The sequence below is a fragment of the Schistocerca cancellata genome, chromosome 10 (genome assembly GCF_023864275.1).
Source record: "Schistocerca cancellata isolate TAMUIC-IGC-003103 chromosome 10, iqSchCanc2.1, whole genome shotgun sequence".
Lineage (NCBI taxonomy): Eukaryota > Metazoa > Arthropoda > Insecta > Orthoptera > Acrididae > Schistocerca > Schistocerca cancellata.
In genome coordinates, this window is record NC_064635.1 from 17,873,527 (window position 1) to 17,898,650 (window position 25,124).

The 25,124-nt window shown below is 41.5% G+C and overlaps 1 protein-coding gene across 2 annotated transcripts in view; it reads right to left on the reverse strand.

The window, feature by feature from the left end:
* LOC126106471 (endoribonuclease Dicer-like) overlaps window positions 1–25,124 on the reverse strand; it is a 292,820-nt gene that overhangs the window by 188,763 nt on the left and 78,933 nt on the right. For both annotated transcript variants that reach the window (XM_049912758.1, XM_049912757.1), the window contains one exon: window positions 5,360–5,485. In XM_049912758.1, the coding sequence (XP_049768715.1) occupies window positions 5,360–5,485 (126 nt within the window). The remainder of the gene's footprint in view (window positions 1–5,359; window positions 5,486–25,124) is intronic.

A 25,124-nucleotide genomic window follows, 5' to 3' on the forward strand; every position in this document is an offset into this window, starting at 1 on the left:
GTAAGGAGTCATTCCAATCCGCTCCCGGGATTGGAATGACTCCTTACCCTCTCCCTTAAAACCCAAATCCTTTCGTCTTTCGTCTTTCCCTCTCCTTCCCTCTTTCCTGACGAGGCAACCGTTGGTTGCGAAAGCTAGAATTTTGTGTGTATGTTTGTGTTTGTTTGTGTGTCTATCGACGTGCCAGCGCTTTCGTTTGGTAAGTCAAATCATCCTTGTTTTTAGATAAATAAATGTTTAGTACACTATATGGGCAAAAAGAACTATTTTTAATTTTAAATAATTTAATTAATAGAATTAGTGTTCCAACAACTACAACACTAATAAAAAGTACGAAACAGATGAAGTGCTTTTTAACTTGTGGCAACCAGAGCTCAAAAATACACAAAGTAGGTTGGAAAGCTAAGAAAGAATTTTTTACTATAGAGTGTGACCACATCCTCTATTCCGGCTTGCTGAAAAGCTGCATGTATGTTTCCAGATGTAGAGGTGTAGCTGTAGCTGTAGCTGTGACTGGGAATATGAAGTCACCTGCAGCATATTCCTCCTGCCCATCAACACACAATTAATAGCATACACTGTGCCCCTTGCTCACCCCCCACTCTAGTAGAAGCCAGATTATTAAAAAAAAAATGTCAAAGGAACAAACCAACTTTGAAGCCATGTTTACAAACACTACAGATGTCAAATAGCTGTAGCGATGGCAGCGCTCAAAACGGTTACATTTCACATTGATGTGAACAGATGACGAACAACTTCTGTAATAAAATCTATGGCGAGGCCTTAGATTTGATCTTATTTATTTGACGACAGACGAGATTTGACAAAGTTCCCCATTACATCATCAAATTTCTTTAACATAAATATTTGACATATCAGCTTTGACAAAGAAAATTGATAGTGTAATACCGGCCTTATTAATATAGTCAATGTGTGTGTTAGCAGTTTTATATTTCATAGTGTAATATATCACACCTCCCCTGGCTGCAACATAACTCTTTCCATTCACTTCCACGATTTTATGTAATGCCTCCATCTTTATTTTTGTCATGTATCCTTTATTGCCATTTATATGCACACTTGAGCAATTTTATCTCTGCCACTGTTTCATTTTCTGATATCTTAAAATAAGTGAAAAAGAGAGAAACGTAATGTGCCATGGTGGATGTTTTACTAAGTACATGCAAAGAGAGGCAAGCTCTCTACTGCTTCCAGCCTTAAGTTCATAAGAGATTAGCCGGCGTAAATTCTGGCACAATGTTTATTTTTTATTTATTGATGGTTAAAGGTGAACTGTACTGTATTCTTGCACATACCAAACATTTTTGGCAGTTTTAAGTGCTCTATCTTCATGAAATTTTTTCAAAAATTGTATATCAGTCATTTTTATGCCCCCTAGCCCCAGATCTTTGTGGGAACAACGAATATATTTGTCGGCTTCAATAAACCAGTGTAAAAAATTGGTGACTTATGTTTTGGGATGCAGAAACTGTTGAATTGTTTAGCAATTTCAGCAAGCTGATCATGTTTATATTGGGGGATCAACTAAACAGATCCCAATATCATAAGATTGAGTCTCCCACAGTAAGATATGCAACATTACACACAAAAATGTACCTTACAAGGAATCTCCACCATCTTTACTTCATATTTTATGTAGGAAAAAAAAAAAAAGCACATTTGCAAGTATTGGCCCCATCAACTGGAAATTTGGGCACAATTCTCGCAGTACACAGTTATGATATTCTTTAAACTTCAATACACACTGACTGTTTGCCACTCACGCTGCAGCTGCCTTATTCTGGAGTGTGACGTATGGTACAGCAGAGTGAAAACCAAATGCTTACTAGTTGTGGGACATCGAAGATGAGGGAAAAGCATGGAGACGGAGGTGAGAATATCCACCCACCAGGCGGAGGTGTAAATATCCACCAACCCATCATGTTTTGAAATCTTGTTTGAGAACACATTCTACATGAAAATTAGTACTCTTAGTATGTCCTACACCAACCGCTTGCACATACACATTCGATATTATTTTAACAGTAGTCTTGTACTAATACCCTGTAGCTATATACGGGGTGTCACAAACAGTCTGAAGTGCTTGTAAAGGTGCTGTAGGATGGGTTGTGAAGAGGAATGATTTCTAGGAAAAAAATTTGCAACGTTGTGCCATTTCAGAGATAATTAGCATAGCAGTTGGCCAATCAGGCCACGACATATGCAAATTCAAGCGGCATGCCAGATACAATTAGTATGAGCTGTTCTCACAGTGTGGGTGACAGCATACAAGACTGCTCTGCCTAGAGTTTGGTTCGAACCTTACCACCATCCGACAACCAATTTTTGTATCGCTCTCTTGTTCGGTTTTAGGAAACTGAACGAAGTACACATTCGGCGTCACTGTCTCTGGCACGCTGCTCGGATTTGTGCACACAATGGACTAACTGGCTAACTTCGATCCTACTTAACTCAGAAACAGTGCAACACATCAATTTTTTTTTTCTAAACACTACCTACCGGCATCACCTTTACAAGCTTTTCATACTGTTTCTGACCACCCTGTATAAGCCTCAAAATGAAAATGAATAAACCTAATCAACTAAAGAATTATTATGAAATGAAATTAACAATTTCCAATTTACAATTTAGGCACATCCATTACGTTGAAGAATAGCGCATCTCCTGCAAAATGTACCTCAGTTTAACAGTGCCACCTTTAAAATGCAAAGGAAATAACACACAACAGCAATGTTAATAATTAAATAGCACTACGCTACTTCTTTATCGACTCAATCACCGACACGGCATTCGCGAATTGCGACATAAAAATGTTCAGAGCAAAGAGATCTCCATATTAACTACAGCTTAGAAACTGCGCACTTTGACACATTGAACAAAGCATGTTACCAATGTCAATACAGTAGTTAAAAAACCTCTTACTCGATCCACTGTACAATACTTCACACTCAGGTGTCAAGCGGCTGCAGTGGGACGGAGCGAGTGGCAACCGATGCCCTTGCACATTAAAAATTGTGTTCAGAAGGTCATAACTGCATACTATCAGAATTGTGTCAAACTGATTGATTCCACTGCAACAGAGACTGAGGAAACAGAGATCAAAGTTAAATGGATATTGAAAATTCAGCTCAATCATAACTCAAATATCTATTTATTGTAACACTACTAGGGTAATTACAATTTTGTGTGATGTAGAAATCTGATGAAAACACAATGCAAATGGTTCAAATGGCTCTGAGCACTATGGGACTTAACTTCTGAGCTCATCAGTCCCCTAGAACTTAGAACTACTTAAACCTAACTAACCTAAGGACAGCACACACATCCATGCCCGAGGCTGGATTCGAACCTGCGACCGCAGCGGTCGCGCTGTTCCAGACTGTAGCGCCTAGAACCGCTCGGTCACTCTGGCCGAAAACACAATGCAGATAATCACTAAAACTTAGCATTTTTGCAGGAATTAGTCACGCTGTCACTAAAAGAGTTCACTTTCTACTTCACTTTAATTTCCAATGTAGCTAATCATCAGAAAAAAATTATATCACATTTCTCTGAACTTTAATACTGTGTTCCCCAAGAGTGGTCATTAGCAGCTTGTAGTAGTCATGGTTCACAGGAGGAACACACTTTAGTATGGACATGAGATCTGCCATCTTTTGCTTGCTGATGGGACGAATGCTCAAGTATAGGGTATCTCGGTTTACATTGACAAATTCAGGTTGGCGACTTGCTGCACATTTCTTTAAATAGAATAGGAATAGAAAATCTTCACAAAAAGTAGTCTTGTTCAGTACAGCATATGACAGTAAGCTCTCCAATCCAACCAATCACAAATCAAACCAATTTGCTGGTAGACCATCGGCTATCTTCTTGGAGTTTGTTGTGGCATCTTAATAGTCTCTGTACACAAAAATCATTACAATTTATTTCACCTACTACAGAGCAATGAATTTAAATGTACTCTAGTTTTCTGGTAAGATGATGTTTTGTGTCCTCCTCGCTTTACATTCAATTACACTGAAGATGGAGTCATATGGCAGATAGCTGTGCCCATGTATTAAATATTTTAAATCTTATAATTTTAAATGCGGCTGTGAGACAGTAACCATACACGAATATGATTTATATAATACAGCCAACCACTTGCAAGGAGATTTTAGTTTAACCTGGTTTTGACTCCGACTACGGGTGTCTTCGTGAGAAAATCCAAACAATTACGTGTAGATATAGATAAACAGATTTACAAGCAACATGCCTTTCTTATATAAAATACTACACAAGAAGGTAATATTTAAACCATAAAACAATTATACATTGGAACTGCCATAAAATTGGTAATTGTCAGTAAAATTACTGCTACATGGTGTAGCACACTATAGGCTGTCAAGAACTGTAAGAGAAAACAGGCACTGGAGGTGGCATAAGACTAACTGTAAATCTCAAGACTCTTGTCTCTTACTACATGTTACTGTCTGAATTTTCCAATGAAGACACCCATAGTTGGTGTCAAACACAGATTAAAGTCAAATCTTGTTGCAACCAGTTGGCTGTATTACAAAAAGCACATTTTGAGTCAGTAATATCTGCTTTGGCTCCAGAGATTTGTAGAGCTTCATAATTGTACACGCCTTTTATGTTTCAATTCTGACCCATCCATGAATCTGAGTACGTCAGAATATGCTTATGGTCTTTTGCGTTGTTAGTTATATGCTTTTTCAGACATGTAGCTTCTTCTTGTGTCCCCGAGAATCTTCTGTTTCTGGCCATAAATACATACATCTTTTGACGTTATTGAAATCGTGACAACCAAGTTTTGTACATATTATGCATTTGACATTTTTAGCTTTACATGTAAGTATTTACGGGTAAAAATAAGAGCAATATTAAATGGGACAATCAAGTAAAATCAATATTAAGGTCAAATGGAATACTTAGATTACATACGAAGACTCAAATGCATCCGAAAGCTGTAAAAAAATACTCAGTTGCCAAGGAAAGTAATGTCACCCACTGGAGTAAGAATTAATTAATGGAGTTACACATTTTGGCCACTGGAATATACATGTTTGTGAGGTTTTTGTAACCAAAAGGTAGAAAAATTATTTAAAAAATGGAGTTAATCAGTTTCGCCTCTGTGTGGCACAATTACAACCCAAATTTTCATCAGGGCTGATCGCCGGGGCTGTTATCTTGCAAGTATGCTTTTTCCTCCTTAAAATATGAAGTCAAGTAGGTGATGTTTCCTAGTTAGACCACAATCCAGTACACAGAGACCCAGTGTTATGAAGGATGTAAACACCGGCCACAAAAACCTGTACTGCACGATGTAAAAAGTTACCTTCTTCATAGGCTGATCGTTCACAGCCCGATGACACTCATCGAAAACAATTACTTGCAACTTTTTGGCATCAAGGTAGCCATGCTGCAACACGTTGAGGACCACCTGCGATGACATGACCAGCACCTGCAACAAAAGACCACTGTAAGTTTACATGTTTCATCAATTATCACGTACTATATTCCAAAGTATAAATGTTTCGGAGTTACACTGTGTGTGTGTGTGTGTGTGTGTGTGTGTGTGTGTGTGTGTGTATTTTTCACATCAAATAACTGACCAACCACCTGCCTGATGGACCAAATAACTGACAAGTTAAAGCTTCAGGTCCATCCATAAAGGCATATGTGTACAGCTTAGCACACTGTCTGGGAATGGCAGGCATCCAGGTGTAACATAGTGCTGCTGTTGTGGTCTTCAGTCTGGAGACACGTCACCTGTCAACTGTCCCCTTCTTTTACTCAAGATGTGTTACAAATTTCTCTTTTCAACAATGTATTTCAGCACCCCTTCATTAGTGATACATTTTTCTTCAGTGTACTATTCTAACACAGCATTTCAATAGTTTCTACATCTACATCTACATTTATACTCCGCAAGCCACCCAACGGTGTGTGGCGGAGGGCACTTTACGTGCCACTGTCATTACTTCCCTTTCCTGTTCCAGTCGCGTATGGTTCGCGGGAAGAACGACTGTCTGAAAGCCTCTGTGCGCGCTCTAATCTCTCTAATTTTACATTAGTGATCTCCTCGGGAGGTATAAGTAGGGGGAAGCAATATATTCGATACCTCATCCAGAAACGCACCCTCTCGAAACCTGGCGAGCAAGCTACACCGCGATGCAGAGCGCCTCTCTTGCAGAGTCTGCCACTTGAGTTTGTTAAACATTTCCGTAACGCTATCACGATTACCAAATAACCCTGTGACGAAACGCGCCGCTCTTCTTTGGATCTTCTCTATCTCCTCCGTCAACCTGACCTGGTACGGATCCCACACTGATGAGCAATACTCAAGTATAGGTCGAACGAGTGTTTTGTAAGCCACCTCCTTTGTTGATGGACCACATTTTCTAAGGACTCTCCCAATGAATCTCAACCTGGTACCCGCCTTACCAACAATTAATTTTATATGATCATTCCACTTCAAATCGTTCCGCACGCATACTCCCAGATATTTTACAGAAGTAACTGCTACCAGTGTTTGTTCCGCTATCATATAATCATACAATAAAGGATCCTTCTTTCTATGTATTCGCAATACATTACATTTGTCTATGTTAAGGGTCAGTTGCCACTCCCTGCAACAAGTGCCTATCCGCTGCACATCTTCCTGCATTTCGCTACAATTTTCTAATGCTGCAACTTCTCTGTATACTACAGCATCATCCGCGAAAAGCCGCATGGAACTTCCGACACTATCTACTAGGTCATTTATATATATTGTTCTCCTGTTTTCTAGTCTGCATTCTTGGTCCCATAGAAGGTTACCAACTTGTCTGCATTAACTGTTGTCCCCATATCACTTCTGTGTAAAACTATACTCCCGACCAAATCACACAACAGAAAAATCAGGATGCAGTAACATAATTCTCACTCCATAAGGGACGCATTGAGCGGTGAACAAGCGCATTTAAAAGTAGGCCTTCGAATGTTAGTGTTCGGACAAACTCCCTTGTCAGATGATGATATTATGATGATGCTGATATCTCTCTCTCTCTCTCGCTCTCTCTCTCTCGCTCTCTCTCTCTCTCACACACACACACACACACACACACACACACACACACACACAGAGTTTTATCTGGGCGCAGCAGCCCCTCAGGCGTAAGCCTATCGATGTTGTATCTAGCAAACGAGCATCTTGCTATCACCACATCCCGGCATGCTCCCACAGGTAGCACTACAGCATCTTCACCCAGCACTATCCTGCTACCGTCCCCCCACCTGCCCCATTCCTCTTCTGCACCCCCAGTGTCCACCGCAGCTCAGATCACTACTTATCCCAGAGCGGACACAGAGCCTGTAACAACTGTGGTCACACACTAATCAATGTTAACTAATACCCAAAGAATAAAAAATAGGAAGAGGCTTCCTAAACACTTAAGACATATACAGCCTGCCACAGGAAAATGGACCATTTTCAGGGGTATGATATTAACGCTCATTTGGGGAAAAACTTTCATATGGACATATGCCCTATTCTAAATGGTTTCCAAGATAGAACACATTTAATGTAGGTATACATCTACATTTATACTCTGCAAAATGTCATGAGGTGCATGGCAGAATGTATGTCCCACTTCACCAGTTATTAGGGTTTCTTCCCGTTCCATTCACATATGGAGTGCTGGAAGAATGACTGTTTGAATGTCTCTGTGTGTGCAGTAGTTATTCCAATCTTTTCCTCCCGATCCCTATTTGAGAGATAAGTACGGGATTGTAGTATATTCCTAGAGTCAGTATTTAAAGCCAGTTCTTGAAACTCTGTTAATAGACTTTCTCGGGATAGTTTATGTTCAGTTCCTTAAGTATCTCTGCGAGACTCTCCCACAGGTCAAATAAACCTATGACCATTTGTGCTACCCTTTTCGGTATGTGTTCAATATCCCCAGTTAAATCTATTTGGTACAGGTACCACACACTTTAGTAGTATTCTAGAACTGGCCGCACGAGGGATTTGTAAGCAAGTGTGGACTGATTGGACTTACCCCGTCTTCTAACAATAAACGTAAGTAGACATCCTGCTTTACCCATGACTGAACGTACGTGATCAATCCATGGGACACACCTGAGTCAGTTCTACATCTGACGACGACTCTCCATTTGACGTAACTTGCTGCATCTTCCCTACCAGAAAGTGCTCAAGCCAGTCACAAATTTCACTTGCTGACCCACGTGATCTTACTTTTGACAATAAGCATAGATGTACCAAACCAAATTCTTTTCACAAATTAAGAAAGACTGCATCTACCTTACTGCCTCGATCCAAACCTTTCAGAACATCATGTGGAAAAAGTGAGAGTTGGGTTCTCGAAATCCATGCCGGTTGGCACTGAGGCAGTCATTCTGTTCAAGATACTTCATCAGGTTTGAGCTTAGAATACGTTCTAAGATTCTACAAGAAATCAGTGTCAAGGATACTGCATAGTAGTTTTGCGGATCACTTCCACCACCCTTCTTGAAGGCGCGTGTGACGTGCTTTTTTCCAAGAACTGGGCACGGTTTTTCAGTCAAGGGTTCTGTGATAGATTATACTTATCAGAGGGGCTATGTCAGCCGCAAATTCAGTTTGGAATTTGACAGGTATTCTATCAGGCCCTGCAGCTCTGTTCATTTACAACTGTTTCTCAACGCCACTGACACCAAAACTTATTTTATTTATCTTTTCAGTGGTACAAGGATTAAATTGCGGCAATTCTCCTGGATTTTCCTTTGTAAAGGAACATTTGAAGACAGAGTTAAGCACTTCAACTTTTGCTCTGCTACCCTCAATTTCAGTCCTTATTTCATTATCTAGGAACTGGACACTAACTTTGGTGCCACTAGTAGCCTTTAGATACACTCTGAATTTCTTTACGTTCTGTAATTTGACAATGTTAAGCTACGGTAGACATCAAAGGCATCACGCATTGCTCTCTCGATAGCCAAACATGTTTCATTCAGCATCTCCCTATCTATAGCTCTGTGCTTAGTTTTACACCAATTATGCAGTAATTTCCTTTTCTTTAGAACTTTCTTTACAGTGACTGTATGCAGTGGAGGTGCCATCTCATTATGGGCTCCTCCACTGGGTAAATATCTATCCAACGCATGGTCAACTATTAAGTTGAACCATAGGTCCTTTATCTGCTCCTCACCTGTGGTGAAAGTTTCAAATTCCTCAGTGAGATATGACACTACTCACCTGTGGTGAAAGTTTCAAATTCCTCAGTGAGATATGACACTAATGATTTTTTAAAATCTGGTTTACTGAACACATATATCTTTCTGCTTGTTTTAGTTGTCCATTGTACAGGGTGGCCCAAAAAGGATGGTCACATTTTAAATAACTATAACTCCATCAGTTTTACAAATTAATTTTATTCAATTACGTAACTAAATGCTCCCAGGCACCCAATTACAAGAACTAACCACAAAAAATCATGTACGGAAAATGACTTCCGGAAGATGGTGTCCTTCCTCGGTGATGCATTCCACAAGTCTTTCCTCGAAATTTTCCATCACTTTCACTACTGTTTCTTCTTGAATTGCCATAATTTCCGCACTGATTGCCTCCTTCAGATCAATTAAGCTTCGGGGCTTCTGTACGTAGACTTTTGACTTTAGGTATCCCCAAAGAAAAAAATCACAGGCTGAGAGGTCAGGTGATCTCGCGGGCCAGTGGACATCTCCAAAACGCGAGATGATGTGGTGGGGGAACATCCGCCTTAAAACACACATGGAGTCATTGGCTGTGTGGGCCGTGGCCCCGTCCTGTTGAAACCAAATTCGATCTCGATTTACATGTAACTCTCGCAGTTTCGGCACCAAAAAGCTACGTAGCATGTTAACGTAACATTTCGAGTTCACTGTGACTGTAGCGTTGTTCTCCTCAAAAAAATAAGGACCAACAATCCCCAATCTTGAAATTCCACACCAGACTGTTACCTTAGCACTATGAAGAGGCTTTTGGTGCAATTCTCTGGGATTATCTGCTGCCCAATACCGGCAGTTTTGTTTATTGACATAGCTGTCTAAATGGAAATGGGCTTCATCTGACATAAGAAGCACAACATCATTATTAGAGTACAAAATGTCAAGCATTGATTCACAAAATCGTCTTCGCTGCTCAAAATCACGATCATACAGCTTTTGCGTGATCATAATTTTGTATGGGTGAAACTGTAACTCACGGCTTAAAATACGCTGCAACGAACTACGGCTGAGGCCTAAAGTTTGAGCACGACGCCTAGTGGAACGACGCAGGCTTTGCAGCACTGACGCTCTAACATCATCAATGTTCTGTGGAGTAACTGCCGTACGTGTACGCCCTGTAGATTTACCACTTTTGACAGACCCTGTTGTCCGGAATGCAGTCACCCAACGTGATATGGATCTGCGATCTGGAATGGGTCCATCACGCGCTACACCAAAACGTTGTCGAAACAATCGTTGCACAGTAATAAACGATTCATCATTTCTGAAAAACTGTTCCACAGCAAAAACACGATGCTCGACCGTCCACTGCGCCATCTCGTGGCAAACTGGGTGTAATGGCCGACTTGCAGACGGCCGGCAGTGGTCCCCCCTCCTCACCTTTCAATGGTACTACGCAGTTCAAATCCGACCATCCTTTTTGGGCCACCCAGTATTTTGGTAATCATTGTTGCCACAATTGCATTATGGTCACTGATACCATTTTCGATGGAGACATCCTCAAAAGGTCAAATCTATTTGTTGGCATTAGATCCAATATATTTCCACCATGAGTGGGGTTCCTAGCTATCTGTTCTAGATAGTTTTCAGAGAACACATTTTGTAATGCACAGGATATCTTATCACGCACACCATTAACAGAACTATAATTTTCCGAATTAATTATTGAATGATTAACATCTCCACCAATGATTACAGCCTGACTGAGGAACTTACAAACAAACTGAGGTTTCTCTAAAGTTTTCAGATACATCAGGGGATTAGTCTGGTGGGCAACAGAAGGATCCAATTATCAGCCCCGATACTGAGTATTGCCCAGACACTCACAAGCAGCTTCAATTTCTACCTCAGTGGATTTGTTTTTCTTGTCAACTGCGACAAATACTTTCACTAGCACTTCAAACTCCGGCAACATGTTGCAAATGTTTTGGCAGTTTACCACAAGGATTTTAATATTCTCACCTGTGGGAGGCATTTCATTCGATCTTACACCGATATTTCTGGATTAACCAGCTATCGTTATCTGGTTTGGATGGAGAGTGACCCAATCTAAAAAGCCCTTGTATGCGCGCGGGCGCGCGCCCCCACACAGTCAGCTGCCCAAGTGGCAGCCTCTGATGTGTAGTGCATGACTGACCCATTTAGGGGGACAACTAAAGTTCTCAATCCTGTGGGACAAGATCAGGAAGTCGCTGCCTAGATTGTCACAGAACCTTCAAAATCTCTGGTTCAGTCCTTCCACTTGACTCAGAACCAAAGAGCCGTGATCAGTTCTGGGGACAATGCTGCAAACTGTGAGCTCTGTTGAAACTCCACGCCAAGGCTGGTCTTCTCAACCTTTTCTTGCAGTCACTGGAATGACCAAAGAATGATTTCAGAGCCCAGCTGACAGGCATAATTTGTTCCAACGTTCAGCACAATCTGCAGTTGGTTGCACCCTATTCCCTCAATAGGTGCTGGAATATCCTCTTCAACATGTCGAATGATGCCCCCAGGCATACACAGTGAGTGCACTTGGCGTCTTTTCCTGTCCCTTGCTGCCATTTCCTAAGGCATACCATCATTTGTCATAAGTTTGAACTACAGATGATTAATAGACCCCTACCCTTTTGCATTTGCCTCCTACAGACACTGGACAAAACAGGTTTCCCCAAAACATGTGAAGTGCGTCCCACTGACTCAGTTCCAGTTTCAGTGAAAGACAGCACCTCAAAGTTGTTGGTCTGAGGGACTGGTACAACACCCAAGCCCTCCCTGGCCCCTGTGCACCCTGTACATGACACCTAGATCTACCATTGAAGTCACGTGAACTGGTAATGACAGATCCTGTACTTTCTGCAGAGGAGAGGATAGTACTTGAGGTACCTCTGGTGCAGGTATCACACGTACACAACTCTCGGGAACTCTTTCGACACACTGATTTGCAGCAGCTGCCAACCGTTTGACAGACTTCTGGCTGCTTACAAACATCAGCCGACTCATCCCGTGTTCGAGAACAACATTCACAGTGGGGGCTGCATTTTGGCTGGTGCAATGTGTTACAAGGCAGTGAACAAGCAGTTTAAATTAAGCCTGCTGATTATCTTTTAGAATGAACACTGACATCACAAAAACTTTTATTTTGTGGTTACCAGTTCTGTCAATTTTTATCCATCTTCAGATCTCCTACCACGATGGAAGGCCGTGGTGGCAAAACGGAGCAAGTGTTACAACTCTTCTACTAATGTCAACTGTTGACGTTAGAGGAGTCGCAACACTTGCTCCGTTCACTGCCATCACCTACCGTCATATATGAGGTCTTAACATGGTCAAAAACTGACCAAAACCGATAACAACAAAATAAAAGTTTTTGTGGTTTAGACTGTTTACATTCATTTTAAAGTACTAAGAAAACTGCTGTTCTCCACGAGAAATGTTCTCAAAAACTGTTGATTATCTTTTAATCCACTGAGCTAAAAACTTGCTAATTCCTTATAAGAATTGAAGCAAATACACAAAACAAGATTTCTATTAAAGCAACACAAAAATCTGAGGTAAAAATTACTAATTTCCTAAAATGTTTTGAGGTTCATTACAGTTGTTTGCAAACTCGAAAACAGAGTTAACTGACAATAAATGCAGATAATATACAGGGCTACTCCTCTTTAAAGGAAAACTAGATGTAACACAATATGTTAGATAGAATATCTGCTAGTAACTAAACACTAAAAATTGCTCATAGGTTATGCAAAGGACAATGGTAGCTTCTGAAAAGTCTCAAAAGTGCATGTTTTATTTGAATTGATGTACAATGAAATTCAGGGGTGATGTATTCTTTGGCGGAACTGTGAACCACAAACACTGATTTTCAAGAAGTAAGTTACGGATCCAAAACACTTGTACTGGTAAATTACAAAAATATAGTTTTGTAAACGTCAGAAAATTCTCAAAAATAGCCTATTTCTCATGCAACGGTACAATGAAATTAGACGACAACTGTTTTGAATGAAGACAGGCCTACTGTTCTCAAAAATTTTTAAAAGAGCACTAATTAGTTTAAGCGTACAATTGATGATAACAGTACTTGTTTATTGCAGCTTCATGAATGTTCAAAATTTCACAATGTCTCACAGTACGAACAGCTATTGATACAATCAATGAAAGATTATGCAGACACAACATAAAGAGGAAAATACGTGAATTTAGAACTTCAAATCATCACACAAATCTCGTGCACGCTGTCTCACACAAAAAAAAATTCCAAAGTCAGCTTTTATATATAAATAACAATGTATACTGCACGGGTTTTTCACTTAGGTGTTTCTGTGCACACATCTACACTGACGTGCTGAAGAAGAACACTGCAGCATGAGTTTATCTCAGTTAAAATCACTAAAATGTGCAGCACCAACAAAACACGTCCTCTGCCTGTTGCAGCTAACAGTCCTAATGTACACTACCTTAGCACCCGCTGCCTCACCCTTGTAGACTGTGTGATATGCATAAAATTTCTTTTGCTTAAATCACATTTTTATGCAGTTCAGAAATTGCAACACTTTCTAAACTTTTCACACTTAGAAGGCTATAAGAGCATGTTCTTTTCCGAACATGTTGCTCACCAAAAAGTGTTTCCGGCAGCTGGAGTCCAAGGATTTTGTTGGTCATGCCTTTTGTATTCTTTTGGTGATATTTCCATACAAACATTCATCCCGTAACACACATTTCTTTATACTCAACTGAGAAGCGAAATACCTATTTTTACAGATTTACCTTCAATTTTTTTAAAAATATAATGACATTTTCGTAAAAATTTTTCTCCCCATTTCATCCCATTAGGGGGTGAATTTCCAAATGGTGAAACACATTTTTTTTATTTCTAACAGAGAAGCCAAATACAAGTTCTCATAGATTTAGTTTTGAAAATGCTTTCACAATGAAATAATTTTGTTAAGCTTTTCAGCCCCTATTTCACTCCCTTATGGGGCTGAATTTCCAAGAACACTGAAAAACATTTTTTTTTTAATTTCCAACCAAGAAGTCAAAAATCAATTTTCATAGACATAGTTTTAAAAATGCTTTAACAATTCTTTAATTATATTTTCAAAAAAACTTTGACCACCATTTTACCTCTTAGGAGTCGAATTTCCAAAAATGCTGACACATTTTTATTTGCTTCTGGCTGAGAAACCAAATACCAATTTTTATCTCTCTAACTTCAAAATTGCTCTTAACAGCGATATATTTTTCAAAAACCTTTCATCCCATATTTAACTTCCTCAAGAGTGGAATTTCAAATAATCTCTTCTTAAACAATGCCTACAGTGTAAGATCCACATCCTCTCCATATTCAATTTTCTACCCTTAGCGGGTTGAGCTTGGCAATGATGAGCCAGTGAATCATTCTGGTCCTATTTCAGTTATTATTTTTTTAAATAATTTAGTTAAAAAATCACCCACAATGTCATGCTCTTCGAAGTTAAATTTCCAAAACTGCTGAAACATGTACTTCTTTACTTCTGATGAGAAAACAAATAGGTCTAGCTTTGAAATTGCCTTAACCCAGGTACAGCTGTTGTCCTTCTGGAAGGATTTTTTAGTGACGCTTAAAACTGCTTATACCATTTAGTTATTCTGCTTGCCAACAGATGGCATTAGTATACAGGGTGAAGTGAAATTCGCACACTCGGGCTTCACAGCGCGACCACTCACATGCCAGCGATAAAAAAATGTATGTAACACAATTACGTCCGACGAATACAACCAGCAGAAAAAGGACATTAACACTTTCAGACCCGAAATTTTTCTGGAGGAAGAAACACTTTTCTTTATGTGGTAGTGGTCTTAGGAGATTTTTTAATGATTTTAGGAGCAAGATTTATACAAAAATATGTGCCTGTTTCCAAAAAGTCCTTTGTTCACTTTGCTTCACTTTAAGAACTAAAACAACTAATTATGAAATATTCTCTATTGTAATAAATTGTAAAATAATCATTCAATAATTTCCATGTAAAATAACAACAACAATATTCAATTATACACCGGAATATAGCGAACAATGTATTCTGGTGGTCACGAGTTGCTGCGCACTGCTACATTGACTTGCTGATATTTTTATAGTGATGCCCAACAGTTGGAAGCATTTGCGCGTGATGAAAAGGTTGAACATTTACAAGTGTATAGCTCAGGTTCGCTTAGGGAAGAAATACTTTTTTTCCAGTTAACAGACTGTAAAAGTTAATGTACACAATTGTAGCCAGAGGGTCTGAAAGGGTTAAAGAGTGGCAATCTGGCAACACTGTAACCACACGTATAGTAACTACCCCTGTCACGTAATACCAGTTCTACAGTACAGTTGGTGCAGTAGATGAAGGGTTTTGGGTTAGCATATAGGAGGTCGAGGTTCGATTCTGGGTTGGGACGCACTTTTCTTATTTGCTAATTTCATTCTGACATTTCGTACTGTAATATACACCATTTCTTAGTTCACATGTATCCTAAATCTACAACATTTTGTGACACTGAACATTAGAAATATGTGGTTAGACAGATAATAAACAGACAGTTGAAACAAATGACCTGTCATAGGACAGAATAACTACAAAAACATTGTCAGTTTCGAGATGCTAAAGATGATAGCTCAGTGCAATAACACAACTGCTTGCCATTTTCTACTACATGTAATACGAGCGCTTAGATGCCGCATATCAGCGACCAGCGACAATAATAATGTCCATACTAATGACCGCATGACCTTCAACAACAGAATACGTTGTCGTCAGAACAACAGATGCTCAAAGCGACCTCCCTGTATGTCTAAACATTGTGCAACCCGCCAGATCACACAGCTCTGGTCCCTTCGCAGCAAAGCTGCATCCACAGTAACAAGAGCAGCATGAACACGCGCTACCAATTCTTCCACATTCATCAGCGGTGTAGAGTACACATGCTCCTTCAGGTGTCTCCACAGGAAGGGGGATTTAGGTCAGGTGAAAGAGGTAGACGTAAAATTGGACCTCCACATACGAGCCATTTCTCTAGAAATGTTGTGTCCAAATATTGTCGCACATTAATCCCAGAGTGTGGAGGTGCACCATCATGTCGGAATCATATCCTCAGCCGAACACGTAGTGGAACATCTTCCCCCACATTAAGCAAATAGTTTGAGAGAAATGCATGATACTTTTGTGCAGTCAACCGGTCATGCAACATGTAGGGGCCCAAACACCTGTTGCCCAATATTCCGGCCCAGGCACTGATACCAAAGCAAACTCGATAGCAACGGTCGTAGGTGACGTGCGGGTTAAGCTTACACCAATGGCAGGCATTGTGCATATCGAAGACACCCTCACGAGTGAATGCTGCTTCATCCGACCATATTTACAGTGTTCACGAAGTCATCGTCGGCTTCCCGTAGTTGTTGGAACCATTCACAGAATGGCATCCGATGATGGCAATCTGCAGAATGCAAGTGTTGCATCAAAGCATAACAATAGGAGTGCAGCCCATGGTAGGGCAGCACGTTAACGACCTTGCGTTGCTACACTACCTGTACTTCACTGAGGTTCTTGGTGTATGACATCCAGAATAACTACCTCAGTAGCTGGAGTACGGCGAGTCTGTGGAAGGCCTCCGTCACGAGATTGTGGAAGAAGAGAACCTTACTCCCGAAGGTGCAGCTCCAGATGACGAAACACACATTTATCTGGATGGTGTCGACGAGGATATCTAGCGGCATATTCACGAGTTGGAACACCAGCCTGGTTATCAGATGCACCAAGGAACAGAGACATATCCACGTACTCACCATTTGTGCATGCCATATGTCTGCCACACTGGTTTAGAGGTTTACAATGAGAAAATTCGATATGTGTACGCATGTACGAGGGCAGTTCAATAAGTAATGCAACACATTTTTTTTCTCGGCCAATTTTGGTTGAAAAAACCGGAAATTTCTTGTGGAATATTTTCAAACATTCCCGCTTCGTCTCGTATAGTTTCATTGACTTCCGACAGGTGGCAGCGCTGTACAGAGCTGTTAAAATGGCGTCTGTAACGGATGTGCGTTGCAAACAACGGGCAGTGATCGAGTTTCTTTTGACGGAAAAGCAGGGCATCTCAGATATTCATAGGCGCTTGCAGAATGATCTGGCAGTGGAAAAAAGCACGGTGAGTCGTTGGGCAAAGCGTGTGTCATCATCACCGCAAGGTCAAGCAAGACTGTCTAATCTCCCGCGTGCGGGCCGGCCGTGCACAGCTGTGACTCCTGCAATGGCGGAGCATGCGAACACACTCGTTCGAGATGATCGACGGATCACCATCAAACAACTCAGTGCTCAACTTGACATCTCTGTTGGTAGTGCTGTCACAATTGTTCACCAGTTGGGATATTCAAAGGTTTGTTCCCGCTGGGTCCCTCGTTGTCTAACCGAACACCATAAAGAGCAAAGGAGAACCATCTGTGCGGAATTGATTGCTCGTCATGTGGCTGAGGGTGACAATTTCTTGTCAAAGATTGTTACAGGCGATGAAACATGGGTTCATCACTTCGAACCTGAAACAAAACGGCAATCAATGGAGTGGCGCCACACCCACTCCCCTACCAAGAAAAAGTTTAAAGCCATACCCTCAGCAGGTAATGTCATGGTTACAGTCTTCTGGGACGCTGAAGGGGTTATCCTGTCCGATGTCCTTCCCCATGGTCAAACGATCAACTCTGAAGTGTATTGTGCTACTCTTCAGAAATTGAAGAAACGACTTCAGCGTGTTCGTAGGCACAAAAATCTGACGCACTTCTCCTTCTTCATGACAACGCAAGACCTCACACAAGTCTTCGCACCCGAGAGGAGCTCACAAAACTTCAGTGGACTGTTCTTCCTCATGCACCCAACAGCCCCGATCTCGCACCGTCGGATTTCCATATGTTTGGCCCAATGAAGGACGCAATCCGTGGGAGGCACTACGCGGATGATGAATAAGTTATTCATGCATTAAGACGTTGGCTCCGACATCGACCAGTGGAATGGTACCGTGCAGGCATACAGGCCCTCATTTCAAGGTGGCGTAAGGCCGTAACATTGAATGGAGATTACGTTGAAAAATAGTGTTGTGTAGCTAAAACATTGGGGAATAACCTGGTGTATTTCAATGCTGAATAAAACAACCCCTGTTTCAGAGAAAAAATGTGTTGCATTACTTATTGAACTGCCCTCGTACATTGGAGTCTGTCACAGGTGCGGTACTTCACTCGCAACTACTCCCTACCTGCTGGACAGCGCATGCAGTATAAACATGTCGTCAGTCCTGCATGCTGTTGCACCTAACATGCATTACACCTCTGACAGATATGGTTCTGCACGATTCATCCTGACACCGATAATTGTTAAATGTTCAGTTTCGAATTACACTGTTTCCTTAACGGTAATACACATGATGTCTCCACAATTCCATCAATAATAATAATAATAATAATAATAATAATAATAATAATAATGCTGCATTAACGTATGTACTGAACAGCATGCAGTTACCAGACTCATTGTTGAAAGGCATAATTAATGAGACCATGGTGATAACACATACAAATAGTAACGGAGTTTGGACATTATTTTCAAAGCATGTTGCTAGTGCTACTGGCCCTAACGAAATGTAATGGACCTCAAGGAGGCAAGAATAATAGTTTGTACTAATGTATGGGACCACTGGAGAAGGGTACAAAGAAAACAGCTTTTGTATCTAGGAAATGAAGTGGTGCGAATAAATTCACGTCCACGACGTGGAAAGGGTTTCTTTCAAAGCTGAACAATCTTCCATTACTATGATTGTAGTACTTAAGTGCAAATGTTTTCTGGAGGATGTGATGCAATCGCTGTTGATGATTAAGACACCAGATACCGTAACACCTGGACTACATTTACCAAATAAAAAACACATACCTCAACCCAGGATCGAACCCTCGACCTCCCACATGTTAACCCAAAACTCTATCCACTGCACCAACTGTACAGTACAACCAATATGAGCTAGCAGAGGTAGTTACCATACATGTGGTTACGGTGCTGCCAAATTGCCACCCTTTAATGTCCTTTTTCTACTGGATGTACTCACCGGACGAAATTTTGTGAAAGACGTTTCCCTTGTCGCTGGCATGTGGGAATCACACTGCGAAGCCCGAGTGCGTGAATTTCGCTTCACCCTGTATACTTCATCCAATAGACCGTTTTCATCGCTTCAGACATGATTTAGCTTCCATTGTGAAGTCACACTTATGTGAAAACTTGGTGTACTGAAAATGGATTATCTGCCTGATCTTCTCGTCGACGGGTAAGTATAGCTTCTATGTGCATATGTTTATTAGAGATATAACTATTCAAATATTATCTCCGAAGGTTGTGTTAGCATACTAAAGGGTAATATAGACATTTTCTTGCCGATTATTATTTCCATGACCATTTATTTAAGCACATCCTTCTAGAAGTAAGTTGGCTTATTGCATACAAAAATGAGAGACAATGTTTGCTGAGATTCCCATTTCGCTGGGATGTAATTACGTGTGCTTATACAAAATTTTCGCGACAAAGGTTGTTGTTTTAATCACTAAAATTTATAAAATATGTTCTTAAACATGAAACTTCCTGGCAGATTAAAACTGTGTGCCGCATCGAGACTCGAACTCGGGACCTTTGCCTTTCGCGGGCAAATGCTCTACCAACTGAGCTACCCAAGCACGACTCACACCCCGTCCTCACAGCTTTACTTTTGCCAGTACCTCATCTCCTACCTTACAAACTTTACAGAAGCTCTCCTGCTAACCTTGCAGGTTAAGCCATATCTCCGCATATCCTTACTTTCAGGAGTGCTAGTCCTGCAAGGTTAGCAGGAGAGCTTCTGTAAAGTTTGGAAGGTAGGAGACGAGGTACTGGCAGAAGTAAAGCTGTGAGGACGGGGTGTGAGTCGTGCTTGGGTAGCTCAGTTGGTAGAGCATTTGCCCGCGAAAGGCAAAGGTCCCGAGTTCGAGTCTCAGTCCGGCACACAGTTTTAATCTGCCAGGAAGTTTCATATCAGCACACACTCTGCTGCAGAGTGAAAATCTCATTCTGTTCTTAAACATGTTTAACATCACATAGGTTTGTTTTTAATTTCTGTTGTTTTTATATCAGAACTGAGAACCCAGGTTTATATTACTTTGTCATAAATTCTCATATAAAAATCCTATTTACAAAAGTTATTTTTTACAAGCCACACTTTTGAATAGGATTGCTGTTATTTAGTTATATGAAAATAAAATTCAGCAGTAAGAGTAAATACTATCAGAAGTATCGCTAATATAAGCAAATAAAATATTACATTTCCTGCACAATTATTTGCAGGGAACAGGTGACATTAGATGAACTTCTTGAAATTCTGGAGAGTACTGATGATGAAATTCCTGAATATGGTTTGGATGTTGCTTTGTTACCACTCACGAACACTACAGATGATCAGACAGATGAAGATTCTGGTGATGTAGAAGCATCAATAATTGATAATGTTTCAGCATGTCAGTTGACAGCTCCAGCTGCAATTTGCAGTACGGCTATGTCTAAAAACATAGAAATTCCCTCTATCTATACCAACGATGCAGATACTGACATTTCAACAAGTAGAGACTCTCTGCCTTCCACATCCACTGCTGCAGTATCCTATGCACACCAAAAAACACACTGCACTAAAACAAAAAAATCAACTAAACCGTCTCGTACATACAACTGGGTAAAACAGACACTTTCACCTACAACCAGTCTAGCCACAAATGAGTATTGCAAAACATTCACTGAGGTCACCATTAGAATATTTTGAACTATTTTTTGACAATGATGATGTGAGAATGATGGTGAAATAAACCTACCAATGTGCAGTGAAGAGGAACCGACTTGGAGATTGCTCTGAAGAGGAAATGAAATGTTTTTTAGCTATTTTGTTTCTTAGTGGTTACATTGTTCTGTCAAGGAAAGACATGTATTGGCAGATGTCAATAGATGTACACAACATTTTAGCTTCTCATACAATATCAAGTGACCGCTTCAAGTTCATTATGTCAAATATTCACGTTTGCAGCAACGATGAACTTGATGGTGCTAAGGTTCACGCCCTTACACACATGATAAATGAAAAATGCACAGAAAATACGCCTCATATGCAAAATCATTCAGTCAACGGAAGCATGGTGCCTTATTTTGGGTGGCATGGGGCGAAACAATTTATTTGAGGCAAACCTATAGGATATGGGTTTAAGTTCTGGTGTGGAGGGCCAAGTAATGGCTTGAACCATACCAAGGAGCTGGCACACTGCAAGCAAAGTATGTTCACAGTGATCTTGGTTATGGAGTAGTATGACTTATGTTGACCGGCTGGAAGAGATACCATATAGACTGTATTTTGACAATTTATTTACTTCATTTCACCTTCTGCTCAAGTTGCATCCATGAAACGTCCCAGCCGCAGGTACTATCAGAACCAACAGAATCGGTAAAGATTGTCGTCTACAGAAGGGAGAAGATTTGAAAGGAAACCTAAAGGGACATTTGACTTCAGATCGGACAGTTCAGCTAATATATTAGTGGCTTCATGGAATGACAACAGTGAGGTGACAATAGCAACAAACTTTGACACTATATATCCAACTCATCCAGTAATGCAATATTCACATCCGGAAAAAAGAGGGATAGTAATTCAACAACCAAGAGTCATTTATCACTACAATAAGTATATGGGCGGAACTGAAAGAGCTGACCTAAATATTTCACTCTAAAGAGTATCTGTCAAGGGTATGAAATGGTACTTCCCCATAAGTGCACAATTTGTTGACATAGCTGAGCACAATGCATGGCAGTTCAATAGGGAGGATGGTGGTAAATTACATCACATCGAATTTCGTCGAAGAATCGTCACTGCAATTCTGGAATCAAACTGCCGTGTTGCAACAAAAAGAGGAAGACCATCTAAAATGGCAAAAATTGATTCTGGAACATTTGAAGCAGATTTGCCACTACAACCTGTTACAGGAAAGGAGAAACAACTTCACAGTCACCAAAGTAAAAAATTCTACATCGCAGTGCATTAAATGTAGTGTCCTCTCCGGGGGACACCACCTTGACGAAGCACTGTCCGTGCGGCTGGAAAGGCTTGCGTATCCGTGTGAAGCTGAGGGCTAAGCCGAAGGTAGAGGACCTACTGCCGGAAAGGCCTCAGCCAATGGATCAGACTAAGAGTGTCCCACAACGTCCCATCTTCCCTATCCACTCCTAGTCCTACCCAATTCCCTTTCCCAACCCAAGGTGTGATGCGATCTATGCTGAGGTGTGCGTGGCACATGGGAAGATGTGTCACAAATGGAGCCTCAGGGATAGGGGGCGACCTCCCTGAGTAAGTAGCCTTACATCACGTGGGGAATTCGTGGTGTGGGCCGTGTAGATCCCCAAATCTCATCAGACCAATATGGACACGATTAAAGAAAATAAAGAAAAACTAACTGAGGGGCAAACTGAGACCTCAGACACCCAAAAATCAGGGTCATTTTCACTACTGAATCAGGGTCTGGACCTGAGCCAGAAGTGGGAACTGTAACCGAGAAGTTGGACCACATCAAGATTAAAGCCTTGTCTGGAGCCCAGAGGAGGAACCACTCAGGGAACAGAGGAAAAAGGAAGGGAAAGAATGGCTTCCTAAAGACAAGTGGAGGGTATTAAAGGGACTTGAACCTAAGACCCCCCCACGAAAAAACTGTCTCAGGTTCAAGTGGAGACAAAGACCCCCACAACGTTGAAGACCGGCAGAAAGAGGATAAGGGAGGAATCTAGGACCCCCTCCTCCCTGGATAAGTGAGCCCAGAAGAAAACGAGGCAAGGCATAGGGAAACAGACCTATAGTACTGCAGTCTCAAGTTTTAAGATGACAGTTATCCAGGAAGGCTATCCACTGGTGGTCATCACCTCGCAGCAGGAGGAATCTGTACAGATGGCCCTCTTTGAAAAGATTGGGGGGAAAGGGGGGGGGGGGGACACGCTGGTCCAGGACCCAACTTCAAGAGGGTCTATCAAGACCTACAGTACTGTAGTCTCGATTTTTAAGATGACAGTTATCCAGGAAGGCTATCCACTGGAGGCCATCACCTCATAGCAGGAGGAATCTGCAGAGACGGCCCTCATTGAAAAGATTGGGGAGGGGGGGGGGGGGGGGGGATGCTGGTCCAGGACCCAACTTCAGGAGGGTCTATCTATATCATGGTGCCCTCATTTTTGTCTGTGAGGGGGTGCACACAGTGGAATGGCTTAAGGACAAGGTGCCCATGATATTCCCGTGGGAAGATGCGAAGCTAATGGTCAAGACGGCAGTGGAACTTCATAAGACCGCAAAGGTATCAATACGGGTACCAAACATCCTTAAGGATGTCTCTCCTAAGACTGTGTTCGCGAAAATAGGGGCGCAGAACCCAAAAGTCTCAACAGAAGACTGGAGAGACATCAACCCGAAGGTTGTACCGGAAGGACAAATCCTGGTGGTGGAGGTCAGAGAGCAGTCCCTGAAGGTGATGCGAGAGCAGGACCTGAAATTGTTTTTAGGGTTCCCGCAGGTCACTGTCAGGGTTCTCAAAGGCAATGATGGCAGCAAGATGGAGACTGGAGGTGCTGTAGATTAATCTGCAGCACAGTAAAGGGGCCTCTGCTGCCATGAGCCGCTGTCTGGGGAGGCAAGAAGTGGATGTGGCGCCAATACAAGAACACTTCTTATATAAAGGAGGCGTATCGGGCCTCAATGGCACTGGAGGTAAGCTGATTTATGCTAGAAATCTAAGAAACTCCAGAACATGCATCTATGTAATAAACTGAATTTCTTTCATGTCAATGAGGATTTCTGCTCCAGGGACCTAGTGACCATTAAAATGAAGCAATGTGAGGAAGGTACCACAAGGGAAATTATACTGGCCTCAGCATACCTCCATATTGAAGACAGCTCTCCTCCTCCCTTGTATTTGAGGAGACTGGTAGAGACTTGCCATCGGCAAGGTGACCAACTGCTGGTGGGAAGCAACACCAATGCCAACAACCCAGTGTGGGCAGCAAGGACACCAACAGTAGAGGTGAGTACCTTCTTGAATTTATTTTAGCTAACAACTTTGAGGTCCTGAATAGGGCAATGAACCTACATTCAAGAATAGCAGAAGGGAAGAAGTAATTGACATAACCTTTGGTTCCATGATGATGGGTAGCTATGTCAAACAATGACATGTGGTGTCGGAGCCATCCTCATCGAACCACATGTACATTAAATTAAAGGATGAAATGGGAATCAAACAGACCATGACCTATACAAATCCCTGGAAAGCAGACTGGGAGAAATATGGGAGGGACATTGACTTAGGCTTATCGGGAATTGGAAATGTCGTGTGGCTACGGCCTCCCGTCGGGTAGACCGTTCGCCTGGTGCAGGTCTTTCGATTTGACGCCACTTCGGCGACCTGCGCGTCGATGGGGATGAAATGATGATGATTAGGACAACACAACACCCAGTCCCTGAGCGGAGAAAATCTCCGACCCAGCCGGGAATCGAACCCGGGCCCTTAGGATTGACAGTCTGTCACGCTGACCACTCAGCTACCGGAGCGGACATCGGGAATTAAAACCTCGGTAAGGAATCCAGTAGAGCTTGAGAAAGTAGCAGAGGCTGTTACCTCTGCCATAGCGACTTCACATCAGGACAACTGCACAATCAACAAGAAGTGCACAAACAGGAGTGTGCCTTGGTAGAATAATAATTTAGAAATTCAAAGAAAACAGGTACGAAGACTGTTTAACATTGCAAGACGTAAAGGACAATGGGCTAAATATCGTGAGGCCCTT